Source organism: Dendropsophus ebraccatus, chromosome 3 (genome assembly GCF_027789765.1).
Source record: "Dendropsophus ebraccatus isolate aDenEbr1 chromosome 3, aDenEbr1.pat, whole genome shotgun sequence".
Classification (NCBI taxonomy): domain Eukaryota; kingdom Metazoa; phylum Chordata; class Amphibia; order Anura; family Hylidae; genus Dendropsophus; species Dendropsophus ebraccatus.
This window is the reverse complement of record NC_091456.1, coordinates 100,214,828-100,229,915: the sequence shown is the minus strand read 5'-3', so window position 1 is coordinate 100,229,915 and position 15,088 is coordinate 100,214,828. Positions and strand designations below refer to the sequence as shown.

At 41.7% G+C, this 15,088-nt stretch overlaps 1 protein-coding gene across 2 annotated transcripts in view; it reads left to right on the top strand.

Moving 5' to 3' along the window:
* The window catches only part of LOC138785903 (transducin-like enhancer protein 1), a 33,713-nt gene extending 26,552 nt beyond the window's left edge, over positions 1-7,161 (top strand). For both annotated transcript variants that reach the window (XM_069962368.1, XM_069962367.1), the window contains exons 13-21: positions 858-996; positions 1,083-1,252; positions 1,379-1,449; positions 2,204-2,453; positions 3,333-3,580; positions 3,832-3,979; positions 4,104-4,254; positions 5,212-5,288; positions 6,908-7,161. In XM_069962368.1, the coding sequence (XP_069818469.1) occupies positions 858-996; positions 1,083-1,252; positions 1,379-1,449; positions 2,204-2,453; positions 3,333-3,580; positions 3,832-3,979; positions 4,104-4,254; positions 5,212-5,288; positions 6,908-7,015 (1,362 nt within the window). In that variant the 3' untranslated portion in view covers positions 7,016-7,161. The remainder of the gene's footprint in view (positions 1-857; positions 997-1,082; positions 1,253-1,378; positions 1,450-2,203; positions 2,454-3,332; positions 3,581-3,831; positions 3,980-4,103; positions 4,255-5,211; positions 5,289-6,907) is intronic.
* The last annotated feature ends 7,927 nt before the right edge of the window (positions 7,162-15,088 follow it).

The window sequence follows — 15,088 nt, the reverse complement described above, 5'->3', positions numbered from 1 at the left end:
ATTGGAGAGCAGGGCAGGCGCAGATAGTTTTAGAAAATGTCAGATCGCACAGCATTGCTAAAGGTATGTATGTGATGCTTGCTAGCAGCACAGATAAACACACATCCCTCTTGTCACGTTCAGTTTCTCTAGCCCAGTGCTTCTCAAACTTTTTCTACTGGAGCCTCACCCAACAGACCAAGGCCTGGACCTCACCAGACTGACCAAGAGGGTACCTAGGCCTCACTATCTGTGGTGAAAGTCCATTTAAAAACTGAGATAATGCTAGGGCTAGCTTTCACCTGTCTCCGAAGCTCTATATACTAATAAATTAAGTACAAAATAAATTAATAATGTTGTTAAAATGGACATTTCTGCAAACAGCAAAAGGACTGTGCAGATCAGTTACTTCGTGAAAACTGGCTCCTCAGCTGGGCCTCCCCAACAACTAGGGGGTGCCTCACTGGTGAGGCCCGCCTCACAGTTTGAGAAGTACTGCCTGTCCAGTTATCCAGGCTTAGAAAAACATGCCTGCTTTCCTCCAGAAAACGTACCACTCTCATCTTAGGTGTAGTTTTGCAGCTCATTTTAAAGTACATGGAACTAAATTGCAAGACTGTGGGGCTACATGGTGGACTCCCAGTTGAACAACCAGGAACCACAATGTTGCACAACTCATTCGCTCATACAAGTGAATGGGTTGCTTTGTGATTCACAAGTAACCTAGACCCCACAGCTGCAAATAAAAAAACTGTCCTGAATGGAACCACAGTTTCGTGCAACCAGGTATCCCCAGCTTAAATAATACCTTATATATACACACGACTTGTGTTCTGTAGATAATGTTGGTGTGTTTTTTTGTTTTTTTTTTTTTGTAGCAAGTAGAAAAGGCCGGGACCCCAGGTTTAAAGTCTAGCACTCCGAACTCTCAGAGCGATATGAGCACACCTGGTCCTAGTGGAGCTAGTGCGTCCCAGTTCCGACCTCTCTCCAGTAAACCTGCTATTGATCCTCTATGTGAGTAGAGGGCATTGGTAGAAAAGATTAATGTCTTCTGTCTAGCTTGAAATTTAATGTTATCTTTATCTAAAATTATTTCACAGCCCTGGGGCTTCGGGCCCCCTTGGGAACACAAGGTGGCTATCCAGCTGCGTTTAGTATTGCTCATTCTTCTGTGAATGCTGAAGCAGCTGGGGCCTATGCTGGTCTTCACCTCATGTCTCCACAGATCAATGGGGCAGCTGCTGCTGGAACTTATGGAAGATCAGCTTTGGTAAGTGACATAACTGCTTTTGTATTAGATCTGACTTATTGCTCCTGCATTGTATGTTAGGATGGTTTATTTTCCCTTCATTGGCCATAGGGTGCAATATTTCTCACCATTATATTGCCCTTGCAGGTTGGCTATGACCCTCATGCACACATGAGAAGTTTGGGGGCTACTATTCCAGGGGCTGCATCTGGAAAACCGTAAGTGTTAGAGGTTTCATTTTTGTCCCCCTTTTTGTATTACCGTAGTAGTAAAGTTCTTCCTCTACTTCTAATAAATTGGGCCCAATATTTGCCTCATCACGCAGGTTTGCATTGTTACCAGACAGTATTCTTGTATTAGATCAGTTTGGTCATTAAATGACTTTTGGATTTATTATGTATCCTAAAAACTCTTCTATAGAATATATAAAGACATGGCATAATGCAGTTTCCCAATATAATAATAGTGGCTTCAATACTCCACAAATGGCATTACATCCCTAATGTTGGTACATGCAGCTTTTCTATCATTGTGCTCTACTTGTGTCAGCTTAGCAGCATGCTCTCCTGGATTAAGTGTGTTGAATACACATTGCTGCGCTGTGTGGGCAGCCTAATGACTAGGTCTAGACGAGGGAGGACGATACCAAGGAAATTGTACAGCAAATTCACACTTCTCCCCAGAAGCACCTTGTGCTATGCCATACAAAACTGCTTTGGTGTTTGAGGACAGAAACATCTACATCAGATAACCCAGAGGAATAGTCCTTTAAAGAAACCACTATTTCTTTTCGGCTTGCCTTATTTTTGAACTAAATAATCCAAAAGCTAGACACCTAAAAGTGACTCACAACAGAAAATGGTGTGGGTTTGGGAATAGGTACATAGAAAATAGTAATTGAAGATCCTAAGTCCGATGTAATGAAGTAAGTAGTATGCTCTTTTGATGTTTAGCTGTTGTTTCCTTTTGCAGAGCTTACTCCTTCCATGTCAGTGCAGATGGGCAGATGCAGCCAGTCCCGTTTCCTCCAGATGCTCTCATAGGTTCTGGAATCCCCCGTCATGCTCGCCAGCTCCATACACTAAGCCATGGGGAAGTGGTGTGTGCTGTGACTATAAGCAACTCCACACGTCATGTCTACACTGGAGGCAAAGGCTGTGTAAAAGTGTGGGATGTTGGGCAACCAGGCACTAAGACTCCTGTGGCACAACTTGACTGCTTGGTAAGGCTTAGCTGTAACATGCATGCTGGTTCTTATGGACATGTCCTGTATGTTGTTTTAGTTTTGTTTTCAAATTTATCACATTTTACTAATTACAGTCATTATATAACATTGAGGGGCGTGGGAGAAGGGAGGGGCATTGAAGATAATGAAGCAATTTTAAATTTACAAACCTAATGAACGTGCTGCAAGGTGCAGTTTTTGGTCCTCACCAGTGCTGCTTCTTGGGGCCTTACCCTCAGGCGATAGGATCGTCACTCCACCACGTGTGAAAGAACTGAGTTGGTTTGTTCTCACCCACGTGGCACCCTATGACCCCAATTTTTGCCACCGGGGCAGGAAAGCCTAGTCGCTGTTGGCTTAGTGACCAAAAAGCATTGATAACTGTAACAATTAGCAGTATCCTTAGTAGTCATGTAGCTGCCGCACCTATTTTTTATTTTTCATTTGGTGTTGACTTATGAACTTTCTTCAGATGTCCGTTTTATATGAAAATGCTAAAATAAAACCTGAAACATTTTACAATGTAATAAGTAGGTTTGGGATCGGGAAGTTCACCACATGCTCTGATTTCTGTGGCGTCTGCATGGAAACCCCATAATGGTAGCATAGAACTGAACGCACACCCAACACTCTGGCAAAACCCATGGCGTACTGAGTGAAAATTCACTGCAGATTTTTGCAACAAACATGTAGACCTGTGGCATTTTGATGATTTTGTTTTTAAGAATGTAAGTTATCATTCCCAGTTGATGTTATACCTATGCAGGTACCTAACTTGCAGCAATTTGTGACCCGTTTTGCAAAATGAGCCTCATTATTAAGTTGCAAGTGTTGTACAGTACATGACTTAGTCATTTTTGTTTTACTCCTGTACAGAATCGTGATAACTATATTCGCTCCTGTAAACTCCTTCCAGATGGTCGCAGCCTAATTGTTGGGGGTGAGGCCAGCACTTTGTCTATATGGGACTTGGCATCACCCACACCAAGGATAAAAGCAGAGCTCACCTCTTCTGCTCCTGCTTGTTATGCTCTTGCCATTAGTCCAGATGCCAAAGTCTGTTTCTCCTGCTGCTCTGATGGTAACATTGTAGTGTGGGACTTGCAGAACCAGACACTTGTCAGGTGAGTGATACCACCAGCATTCAAAAGTATTCATGTATCATGGTTACACTTTACAATTCCACCCAGACATATTGACCCTCTGCTTCATAGGCCAGTCTGACACGGGTTTTGAGGTGCTACTTGAAAAGAACTAATACATAAATTCTCTATCAGCACCTTTTATACCTGAAGCAATGTTATTTTAAAATGTGGTAAAACCTTACTGTGCTTAAATTCTTGTCTAAAATCCACTTGATTTACTTCACTCTTAGGCAATTCCAAGGACATACAGATGGTGCCAGCTGTATAGATATTTCTCATGACGGCACCAAGCTATGGACTGGTGGTCTGGACAATACAGTTCGTTGCTGGGACCTGAGAGAAGGCAGACAGCTCCAGCAGCATGACTTCAACTCACAGGTACTGGATGGAGCAACCAAAAATGGGTCTCTGTATGTCTCGAAAGAGCATTGTATGATTGTATGTATGTATGTAAAAACAAAGATGCACTTGTGTTAATGCAGACGTGTTCTCCTATACATAGATCTTTTCCTTGGGTTACTGCCCTACAGGCGAGTGGCTGGCAGTTGGGATGGAGAGCAGCAATGTTGAAGTATTACATGTTTCCAAACCTGATAAGTACCAGCTGCATCTTCATGAAAGCTGTGTCCTCTCTTTACAGTTTGCTTCCTGTGGTAAGTTTTAAGGATGGTTCTTATAATAAAATTGGTGATTTTAACATAACCAGTCTTTTTGCTCTGCTGTGAGAACTGTTTGTAGTTTCAGCTGAGCAATTTATGGACAAAATGGTTGACAGTTACTTATATATGTGTTGTCTAATTCTAAGTTTTATATATAAATGGATTTGTATGTAAATTGGGTAACATCTGCCACACACAAGGGGTTAGAGTAATCCAATATACATGGATAGCCCAGGTGTAGGTGCTGCTGGTATTAGCTCTACAGTATACACTTTGCTGCAGCAATAGGAATTGGAGATATCTCCAGTCCTGGATGTTCAACCTTTTTCAGCCCATGTGTATGTACTCCATAATGGCGCCATTAAAAGATTTAATCTTTCTACAAAAATCAAAGATTGATACTGCTATATCGATGGAACAAAAAACTTTATGGCTTCCAGAAGGCAAGAATAAAGAAAACAAAAATGTTCCCTAATTTTTAAAGCATATCTGTTTCACATAATATTATAAAGCCATACAAAGAAGTGTACATTGTGAGTCAAGCCCTGGGCATTAAATGTAGATTACAGGACAGTGAGCAGTGATGTCATTTCACAATTTGGCCAACATAACAAAATAATTGTGTGTGTTAGTGAAACAAATCGTTGTAGAGCTGTCATTGCAACACCACCCAATCAGAATTTCTGATCTGTCTCCTTAGTTCTTGTATTTGGCATCTCCTAAACCTAATACATTTATTAGAAACTGTGTCCATACAGCATATAAGAACCCCATACGGGTAGTGGCCTATCACTGTGAAGGTTACACAATTTTGTCTTTATGTCAGACATGTACCCATGTAATGACCCATAAAGAAATAGATTATTGAGCACCCTTCAACAGGATGTAAAATGTAGTCTGAGCACCATAGTTTATATAGGTGGCTTAACATTGCTGCTTATGTCTCTTCAGGTAAATGGTTTGTAAGTACTGGCAAGGACAACTTGTTAAATGCCTGGCGGACACCATATGGAGCAAGCATATTCCAGGTGAGTGTACTGTAATGGCTTAATACAGCCTGCTTTTAGAGGGGGTTAGAACCTGTTTCAGCTCTGTACAAACATCAGATAGAGTTGCTGAAGTAGAGGGAAAGACCTCACAGCCAAGTAGGGTACTTGTGGTGTGTGTATATGTGTGTGTGTGTGTGTGTGTGTGTATATGTGTGTGTGTGTGTGTATATATATATAATATATGCACGCATGCATGCATGCACCCTGCTATGGTGGAGCTATGTAATGCTACATTGACTAAAAAGGAAACTGACTGTACAAGGCTTCCCAAGTGATATCAACACATTGCTGCAGGATTAGAGGAACCAAAGTGGCCAAGCTGATTAACAGTATAGCTTTATTTTGGTAAAGTCTTGTCAGATAGGAGTTATGGTGGCTGTCCACATTCACTTCCATTATTTAAAGTATTAGATGTCAAAGATTTAGTATAAGAGTTATCTATTACTGTATAGTATCAGTACATAGGGATATAAGTGAAAATTGATTTGTGGGGCATTACTGTTGGTATCTTTAGCAAACCAAGTAATCAAGAAGTAGTAAGGTAAAATACATAATTGGTCCATACAGTGCTAAGTGTGAAGTGGCTAAAATTTGTTACTAGCACTCTTACAAGTGGATAACCTGTGTTTTTGAAGATTCAGATGCTGCAGTTAAACTTTCTGCAATATTTAATTGCCTTTTAGGGTCTGTTCACACGTACAGACTCGCTGCATAGAACTCGCATCAAACTTGCATGAAAGTAGCTGCGTTTTTTGTGGTGTTGAACTTGAACCTGTGAAAATCATGTGAAAATCAAAATTTAAAAATCGCACCAAACACGCAGCAAGAATACACATACATTGACTTGATAGCAATCAGTATCGCTGTGGATTTTTGTGCGAGAAACTCACAGCGATAAATACGCAGTGAGTCTGTACGTGTGAACAGACCCTTAAAGGGTTTTTCTGTGGGAAAAAAAAGTTTTGTTATGTACCACCTGCTGCAGTGTGTGTAAAAAGCCAGCATTTTTATCTTCACCGATCACCCATTTCTTTTGCTTTGAAGTCTTTCAGTCCCTACTATCTCCTCCTTCCGATAACCTTTTGTGCCTGAGTCCTGAGTGGACAGTTCTTGCTGGCACGAAATGCCTTCGGAAGTAGTAGTTCTTTGCGGGCACGGAGAACCTAACAGCAGCAGAAAACCTCTTTATGAATATAAAGTGAGGTGTGCGTATTTTAGTTGCGTATTACTGGCTGCGCCCTGGCCTGACCGCATTTTTGATGTCCTGAGACTTGTCAGACTGGGACATGTTGCCGTAATATGCTGGTTTTGAAATTTGCTTTAAAGTGGTTATCCAAGCTTATGGCTGCTTTCTTTCAGAAACAGCACCTCTCCTGTCCTCAGTTTGGGTGTAGTTTTACAGCTCAAATCCATTGAGTTCAAGTGAATGAAACTTAATTGTAAAACTACCGCAACCCTGAGGACAGAGGTGGTGTCGTTTTTGCAAGCCGTGCTTTTTTTAATCCTTAAACCCCTTTAGCCAGGTCATTGAATGAATTCTGTTAAAATGTAGACAACCAGTCTCATATCAATTTACATTTTTGTTTGTTTTTTTGCAGTCAAAAGAGTCTTCATCTGTTCTGAGCTGTGATGTTTCCACTGATGACCAGTTCATTGTCACGGGTTCTGGTGACAAGAAAGCCACAGTTTATGAGGTTATCTACTGATGGTCTCTGTCTTCAACTTGGGTTCCCCTTCTACTGCACGAACCCACAAAGGGTGATCATCTGTCCTTTGGGTTAGTTCTGTTTTTAGGTGTAAATTTTATCAGTATCGGCCAGCGTGTATTTAATAATAAAACTGGAGAAAATAATTGACTGTTGTCATGTTTAATGGATGTTGGTGTTTGCAGTTTTAAAAGATATGAATACTTTTGCACTTATACAAAGAGTTGTTAGTGTTAGTTAGTGTTAGTGTCAGTGTTAGGGTTCTATCAGACGAAACGACTTTAAAGATAAATGATTGCAAAGTAGATTGTTTATCGTTAAACGTAAATCGTTCAGCATAGCACACAGAACGATAGTCGTTAGTTACGATCGTTACTACAATCGTTTACTCCATCTGATCCCAGCAAAAGAATGAACGATGTACAATTACATTGAATGATTATTGAATGAATGCGGAACTACAGCAAACAATTAACAATGATTTTAGGGCCAGATCTAAATCGATGATCAACGACACATGGAACGATTTTCCCATCGTTGCCTACAATTACACCGGACGATTATCATTTAAATTTGAACGATTTTCCACACACTAATCGCCCAGTGTAATAGGGCACTAACAGATGGCAGGGGGAATTACCCATTGGGGGAGGGGTGGGGTTGCCTTGGAGGAAAGTTCAGGTAGGCTCTCCGGGGAAGACAATATAGGCTGTGTAAGTATGGAGAGAAAATAGTTTACACAGAAAGCTACAGAAGCAAACGTAGGCACATAAAGGCCTATGGAGAAATAGTTTTTGCACCATAATACATACAAAGCAAAAAATGCATTTTAAAGGTGTCCATTGCCTTTACATTAAAGGGGTTATCCAGTGCCACACAAAAATGGACACTTTCTTCCAGAGACAGCCCCTCTCTTGTCTCCGGTTTGGGTGGGGTTTGTAACTCATTTCCATTGAAGTGAATAGAGCTTAAAGGGGTCATCCAGCACTACAAAAACATGGCCACTTTCCCCCTACTGTTGTCTCCAGTTTGGGTGGGGTTTTGAAACTCAGTTCCATTGAGGTAAATGGAGCTTAATTGCAAACTGCACCTGAACTGGAGACAACAGTAGGGCGAAAAGTGGCCATGTTTTTGTAGCGCTGGATAACCCCTTTAATTGCAAACCACACCTGAACTGGAGGCAAGAGTCATGCTGTCTCTGAAGAAAGTGGCCATGTTTTTGTAGCCCTGGATAACCTCTTTTAATGGTTTTAGAACGGACATCCAGGTTTTTTTGGCCACCACCCTCCAAAACCTATGCATTTAACACCAGGTATTTACCAGGTCTTGTTTAAACATTTTTCACAAACGAGGATAACTGCAAACTTCTCTATCCTAGTAAAGCCGCAGTGAGATTTCATAAGGCGTCACTAAATCAAATTTATACATAATTCATCAAGTATTCTTGGAACAAACATTTCTATAGATGCATGACATGGACAATTATATTGTAGAGGGACACCGCATATTTATGTAAATTTTATTGGTATGCTTTTAATGCTTGACGCTCCAGTGGTCAGCATGTAGCAATGCTTTTGTCCCCGTAGAAGCCAGTGAAGATCCATCAGTGGCTATGAAAGAGCACACTGGTGGGTCTTCAGAAGCCCATTATAGCATTAGACTCTGCACTCATTCACAGGGTGATTTTTTTTTTTTTTTTTTTTTGGTCTACCCCCATTGGAAATTGACAGTGTTGCAGTTTCACTTAAAGATACTGTACCACCAGGCCCAGCCTTGAAGCACTGGAGGCGGTCCGATCCACCCCCAGTGGGAAGAAACCCCAGCCCCTCCATGACGTGACTCCATTAGAATCAATAGAACCCTATCGTATAGGGGCGGGGGTTTCCTCCCACTAAGGGTGGGTCGGCCCACCTCCAGTGCTTCAGCCTGGGCCTGGTGGTACAGTCACTTTAAAGTGACTCTGGACCCACAATCTGTCCCCCCTCAGCCCTCACTTACCAGTACATGCTGGTAAACCGCATTGAATTTGGTTTTTAGTTTCAACTCCCTCTGTTTGGGAGTAGGGCACAAATGGTGGCAGTGAAACTCTGTAAAAAAAACTATGGCGCATAAGAAGATCTTTTGACTTCAAAAGCTTTCCACTTGAGGGATGTGTGTGCCTCTAACAGAGTACTATAAGGTGCAGTGTTATAACAAGACATTCTTTCACACTATCAAAACTAAATCCAAGATGGAAAGTTCCTGCATGGATTGTAACAAAACCCTATATGTAGTAGCCAAAAAGTACACGAACACCAGAGGCCGAAATGTGAAAAGTGTATTTGAATGTATAACATCCAGTAAAGGGTGTATAATGATATGCTCAGCTTTATATCATAGACTACAGTCAGCCAGTTCTTGTCAGAATACTGTGATAGGAGCTGACAGGTTCCTTTTCTGTATATGAAATATAGAGGTGTAGGAACCTTACTGCTAAATTTCATGACTAATACAGTTCAAGGACATATGCAGATTTATGACACTTGCTGCTGTTGATCTCAGCAAATTCCACAAACTTGTTGAGGAACCGGATTCTCAACTTTACTTGTAGGTCTTGACACTTTAATAATTTTCATGACTACTTCATAAATATTCAGATTCTTATCCAGCTGTATCACCACATCAGTGGACAACCTGGCATTGAAAGAGTCTTGGTTAGTATTTGCAAGGCAGAACCAAGAGTGGAGCATAAACCTTGTATGATGGAAAGATTTGCACCACTTCTGTTTGGGACCTACTCCTGGCTTTTGCAACAAATACTGATGTGATCTTGGCTATGTTCCCACAAGTGTAGTGTGGCTCCATGCAAAAAAGCTTTCCAAAGATTTTTGGGAGCAGATTCTGTTCTCAGCCAAGAGGCTCTTTTTTACATCTATGTTTTAAGGGCTTGTTGCTTATGTGCACTGTAAGTAACAAAACAATAGACCCTCCAGTCGTAGCCGAGGGGTTGTTTAGTAATATATAATCCCAATCCATCAGGCTACCGCCTGGGGGAGGAAGGCCCCTTTTTGGGACCCGACTAAAACATAACTTTTACCATTTGGATATCTCTAAATTAAGGTATATAGAGGTACAGAAAGTATATATGAACCCCTTAAGGTCTGCGCCAATTTTCATTTTTGCACTTTTCGTTTTTTCTTTGTGTTTTAAAAGGCCATAGCGCTTGTATTATTTGCGTCACTAATTGTACTTTGCAATGACAGACTTTATTGTTGCATACAATATGCTGCGAAATAGGGAAAAAAAATTATGTAATGAAAATAAAACCCAATTTTATTTAACCTTTTCTGGACCGGGCTAATTTTCGTTTTTTGCATTTTCGTTTTTTCCTTGTGCTTAAAAGGCCATAGCAGTTGCATTTTTACACCTACAGACCCACATGAGCCCTTCTTTTTTGCGTCACTAATTGTACTTTGCAATGACAGGCTGAATTTTTGCATAAAATATGCTGCGAAACTAGAAAAAAATTTCTTTGGGGGGGGGGGATTCACTTTAACGCCGTGTCCCCTATGGAAAAGCTGGCATGTTATATATATTTCTCAAGTCGGTACGATTAAAAAGATATGTAACATGTATAACTTTTATTTTATTTGATAGCTTGTAAGAAATTCAAACCATTGTTAACAAATATGTTCCTTAAAATCGCTCCATTCCCAGGCTTATAGCACTTTTTTCCTTTGGTCTATGGGGCTGTGTGAGATGTCATTTTTTGCGCCATGGTGTGTTCTTTCTATCAATACCTCGATTGTGCATATGCGACTTTTTGGTAGCTTTTTATTAAAATTTTTCTGGATTTGATGCGACAAAAAATGCGCAATTTTGCACTTTGGGATTTTTTGGCGCTTACGCCAGGTACCGTATGAGATCAGCTGCAGTAAGTCTTCAGATGCAGCTGTCAACTTTGACAGTTGCATCTGAAGACTTAATAAGCGGGCATGGCGATTGGACCGTGCCCGCTAATAACTGCGGTACCGGGCTACATGCCGCACCCGGGACCGCGGCGGTTCAGAGTGGGGTCGCCGCGCGGGCCCCACTCTGGACTCACCCATCCGCGTAAAGACGTACAGTTATGTCCTCATGCGGAAAGGGGTTAATTTACGGGGGGGTTGTCATTTGCTCTAGGGTAAAACTGACATGTTTATGTTCCTTATGTCAGTACAGTAATACCTCGGTTTTCGAACGCTTTGGAACTCGAACTGCTTGGTATTCGAAAGAAAATTTACCCAGAAGTATTGTTTGGAATTCGAACTTTGCTCGGTTTTCGAACGTTTTTCGAACGTTTTTGCGAGCGTGGATGGTGGGTTGTACCATAGTGCTGTATAAGACTGCTGGAGTGCATATTCAGTGCAGTAGTAGTACAGGCAGTGCACCACTATCTCCCATACATTACAGTGCTTGGATGGGGGGGGACGCTATACAGTAAAGGATGGGTCAGGAGTTGGTGACTACTGTACTATAATTGCTGGTTCTTATGAACATTTCTTATGCTTAATGTCCTGTACATTATAGTGCTGTTCTGTACTGTACTGTAGTGATTATACTGAGCACTTATCAGTGTAATAAATGAGTATTGTAGGTAATTATTGGTGGCTGCTGGAACCAATTAATCACATTTACATTATTTCCTATGGGAAGACACTGCTCGGTTTTCAAACTGCTTGGTTCTCAAACTGCCTTCCGGAACCAATTAAGTTCGAGAACCGAGGTACCACTGTACGATGATATTTATATGTTACGTGTAACTTTTTGTAACTTTTAACTTTTTTTTTTTTTTAAACAGCTTTTAACCTCTTAAGGACATATGACGTAGCGGTACGTCATATGTCCTCACTTGCACTTCAAAGCGGGGCCGCGCGGCGGCCCCGCTTTGAAGTGCCGCGATCCCGGGTGCCGCGAGTAGCCCGGGACCGCTGCTATTAGCGGGCACGGTCCGATCGCCGTGCCCGCTAATTAGCTAATCTGAGGCAGCTGTCAAAGTTGACAGCTGCCTCCGATTACCGGAGGCAACGTTTCCCTGGTGTCTAGTGGGGGAGATCGCTCCTCCGGGACCTTGTCCCGGAGGAGCGATCTCCGTTACTGATGCCGGCCGGGGACGCGTCCAAGATGGCGCCGTCCTCGGCTCGGCAATCGTTCGTTTTCGGCTGCAGCAGCCGAAAGCAAACGAGTGCCGATCTCATGGATCTCTGCAGCATATCTATGCTGCAGAGATCTCAATGAGAGATCACAGTGTATATACTAGAAGTCCCCTAGGGGGGCTTCTAGTATATGTGTAAAAAAAAAAAATAAAGTGTTGTTTATAGTAAAAAGCCCCCTCCCCTAATAAAAGTCTGAATCACCCCCCTTTTCCCAGGTTTTAAATAAAAGTAAACAAATAAATAAATAAATAAACATGTTTGGTATCGCCGCGTGCGTAATCGCCCCGAACTATTAATCACATTCCTGATCTCGTACGGTAAACGGCGTCAGCGCAAAAAAATCCCAAAGTGCAAAATTGCGCATTTTTGGTCGCATCAAATCCAGAAAAAATGTAATAAAAAGCGATCAAAAAGACGTATATGGGCAATCAAGGTACCGATAGAAAGATCACATCATGGCGCAAAAAATGACACCTCGCACAGCCCCATAGACCAAAGGATAAAAGCGCTATAACCCTGGGAATGGAGCGATTTTAAGGAACATATATTGGTTAACAACGGTTTGAATTTTTTACAGGCCATCAGATACAATATAAGTTATACATGTTATATATCGTTTTAATCGTAACAACTTGAGGAACATGCATAACAAGTCAGTTTTACCCCAGGGCGAATGGCGTAAAAACACATTTCCCCCAAATAAACAAAATGCTTTTTTTTTTTTCAATTTCACCACACTTTGAATTTTTTTCTGGTTTCGCAGTGTACTTTATGCAAAAATTCAGCCTGTCACTGCAAAGTACAATTAGTGACGCAAAAAATAAGGGCTCATGTGGGTTTCTAGGTGGAAAAATGCAAGTGCTATGACCTTTTATGCACAAGGAGGAAAACCGAAAACGTAAAAACGAAAATGGGCCATGTCCTTAAAGGTTTAAAAAATCTTTTTTTTTTTTTTTTTTTTTTTTTATAATGTTCCTTATTTTGCTCTATGATAGACGCTGGATATTGAGCAGTGTGCTGTCGCTATTTAAATGTCTATAGCCTCTTTAACATGTTTTGCTGCATCCTCAGGAGGTAATGTAAGTACTTGCTTGCAGTGCTCCAAAGGAATAAAAAAAATCTAATTGTTAGTGGCAGAAAGCTGTACAAGTTTTTAAATTCTCTTTTTAAAAATTTAATCCTTCTAGTACTTATCAGCTGCTGTATGTCTTGCAGGAAGTGGTGTATTTCCCTGCTGCCACCTCTGTCCATGCCAATTGTCTAGAGCAGTAGGAAAGCCCCATAGAAAACCTCTCCTGCTGTGGACAGTTCCTAACACGGACAGAGGTGGCAGCAGCAAGCATGTGTCAGGCTGGAGAGATGACAAGTTTTTGAAAGCAATTATCATGACAAGATTTTGCTCACTAAGACCTAGAGGTATCCTTTTCCTCCATGACCACTGGCATCCATTGTCTGCATGAAAACAAGGCCTTCCTCTTCAGCTAAGTCAGCTTTGTTCATATTTGCTGCCGCATGCTTCTCTCCCAGCTCTGTGTCTGAGACCTAGGCAGCCCCATAAACCTGCAAAGTCTGTCTTGGTTATGTGACACAGAGCCAGGAGTGAATGTGCTGTGCTGTAAGTGGACATTTTTGGGCTTTTGAACAGATTGATCAAAACTTTTTATGTATAACAAGTTTTTTTTTTAGTTTGTTTTTTTATAATGCCTATGGCCATTTAAATATTTAAGACAAGATTTTGCTCACTAAAGGCCCATTCACACTGAGCAAAACAGGCTGAAATTCCGAACAGAACTCACGCTGCAGACTCCACTTATAATCCCGCCTGCCTCACTGTCAAATATGCATAAAAGCGGACAGTCTTTAGGTAGGCGTGCTCGAAGGAGGAGGCAGGCAAGGGAGCTGAGCTAATTTACATATTTAATTTGGATTAAAGTTCTCCAAAACAGTGGGACCTACAAAGAAAACAAGGCCTGCGCCAGGAAGATGAGGTAGGCAGCTGCAGGGAGATATCGGCAGGTTTGTTTGCATTTAAATGCTACGTAAGTGAGATTTAGTGGTAGCTGCCCAGGTTTTGTCTTAACTGTAACTTTTTGTTCCTACATGCACTTTTAATAGAACTGAATGTAGAGAGGATTGTTCAGCTGTAACTTTATGGCCATGCAGTTCTCTCTACAGTCTGGCATGGTGGCTCAGGAGTGCTAAGCCTAATTAAAGGGGTTGGCCACTGTCTTATCAAACATAAGAAAGGCATGTGAATGCTTTACTTATGTTTAATGTAGTCCTGATGTGCCCATAGCTTATACAGATGAACTCTTGCCCCATATTCAGAGCAGTTTGGACTGCAATCAAATTTATAAGATGGCTGAGCATGGAGGAGTATATGAACTTGCACCTTGCTTGGAATCCCCCGCAGCGCCTTTATCCCTAGCCCTGGTGTTTTCTTTAGCCTTGCTGCATCTTACCCTGGTGTCACCTGGCGCTTCTGCAGAATAAAGCACATCCTGAGCAGCTAGGGAGCAGCCCCTCGCCCTGGTACCGTCATCTGTGTTTGGTGGGGTGGTCAGTGCTGTGGCACTGCTCCTGCCTGTGTGGTTCAGAGTTCAGGCCACAGAGGCCGCTGACTGCTGGCTCCCCCTGCAGGACAGAGTGCAGAATTTTTTAGGGAAATCAAATTTGCAATTGAAAAAAAAAATTGTGAGGTCTTATTTACTTGGCCAATAATTGTTCCGTGTAATAGAAGGCAACGATCAGCCGTTGGTCTTTCAACATGTTAAAAAACTCATATAGCAGCGATCTTCAGCCGTCGCTCCGCTGAATAGGAGTGGCGGCAGTAGACAGTCGATTTTCTCCATGGGCTGCCCGGACGATCTAGCGATCAGCCAGGCATATATTTCTCTTA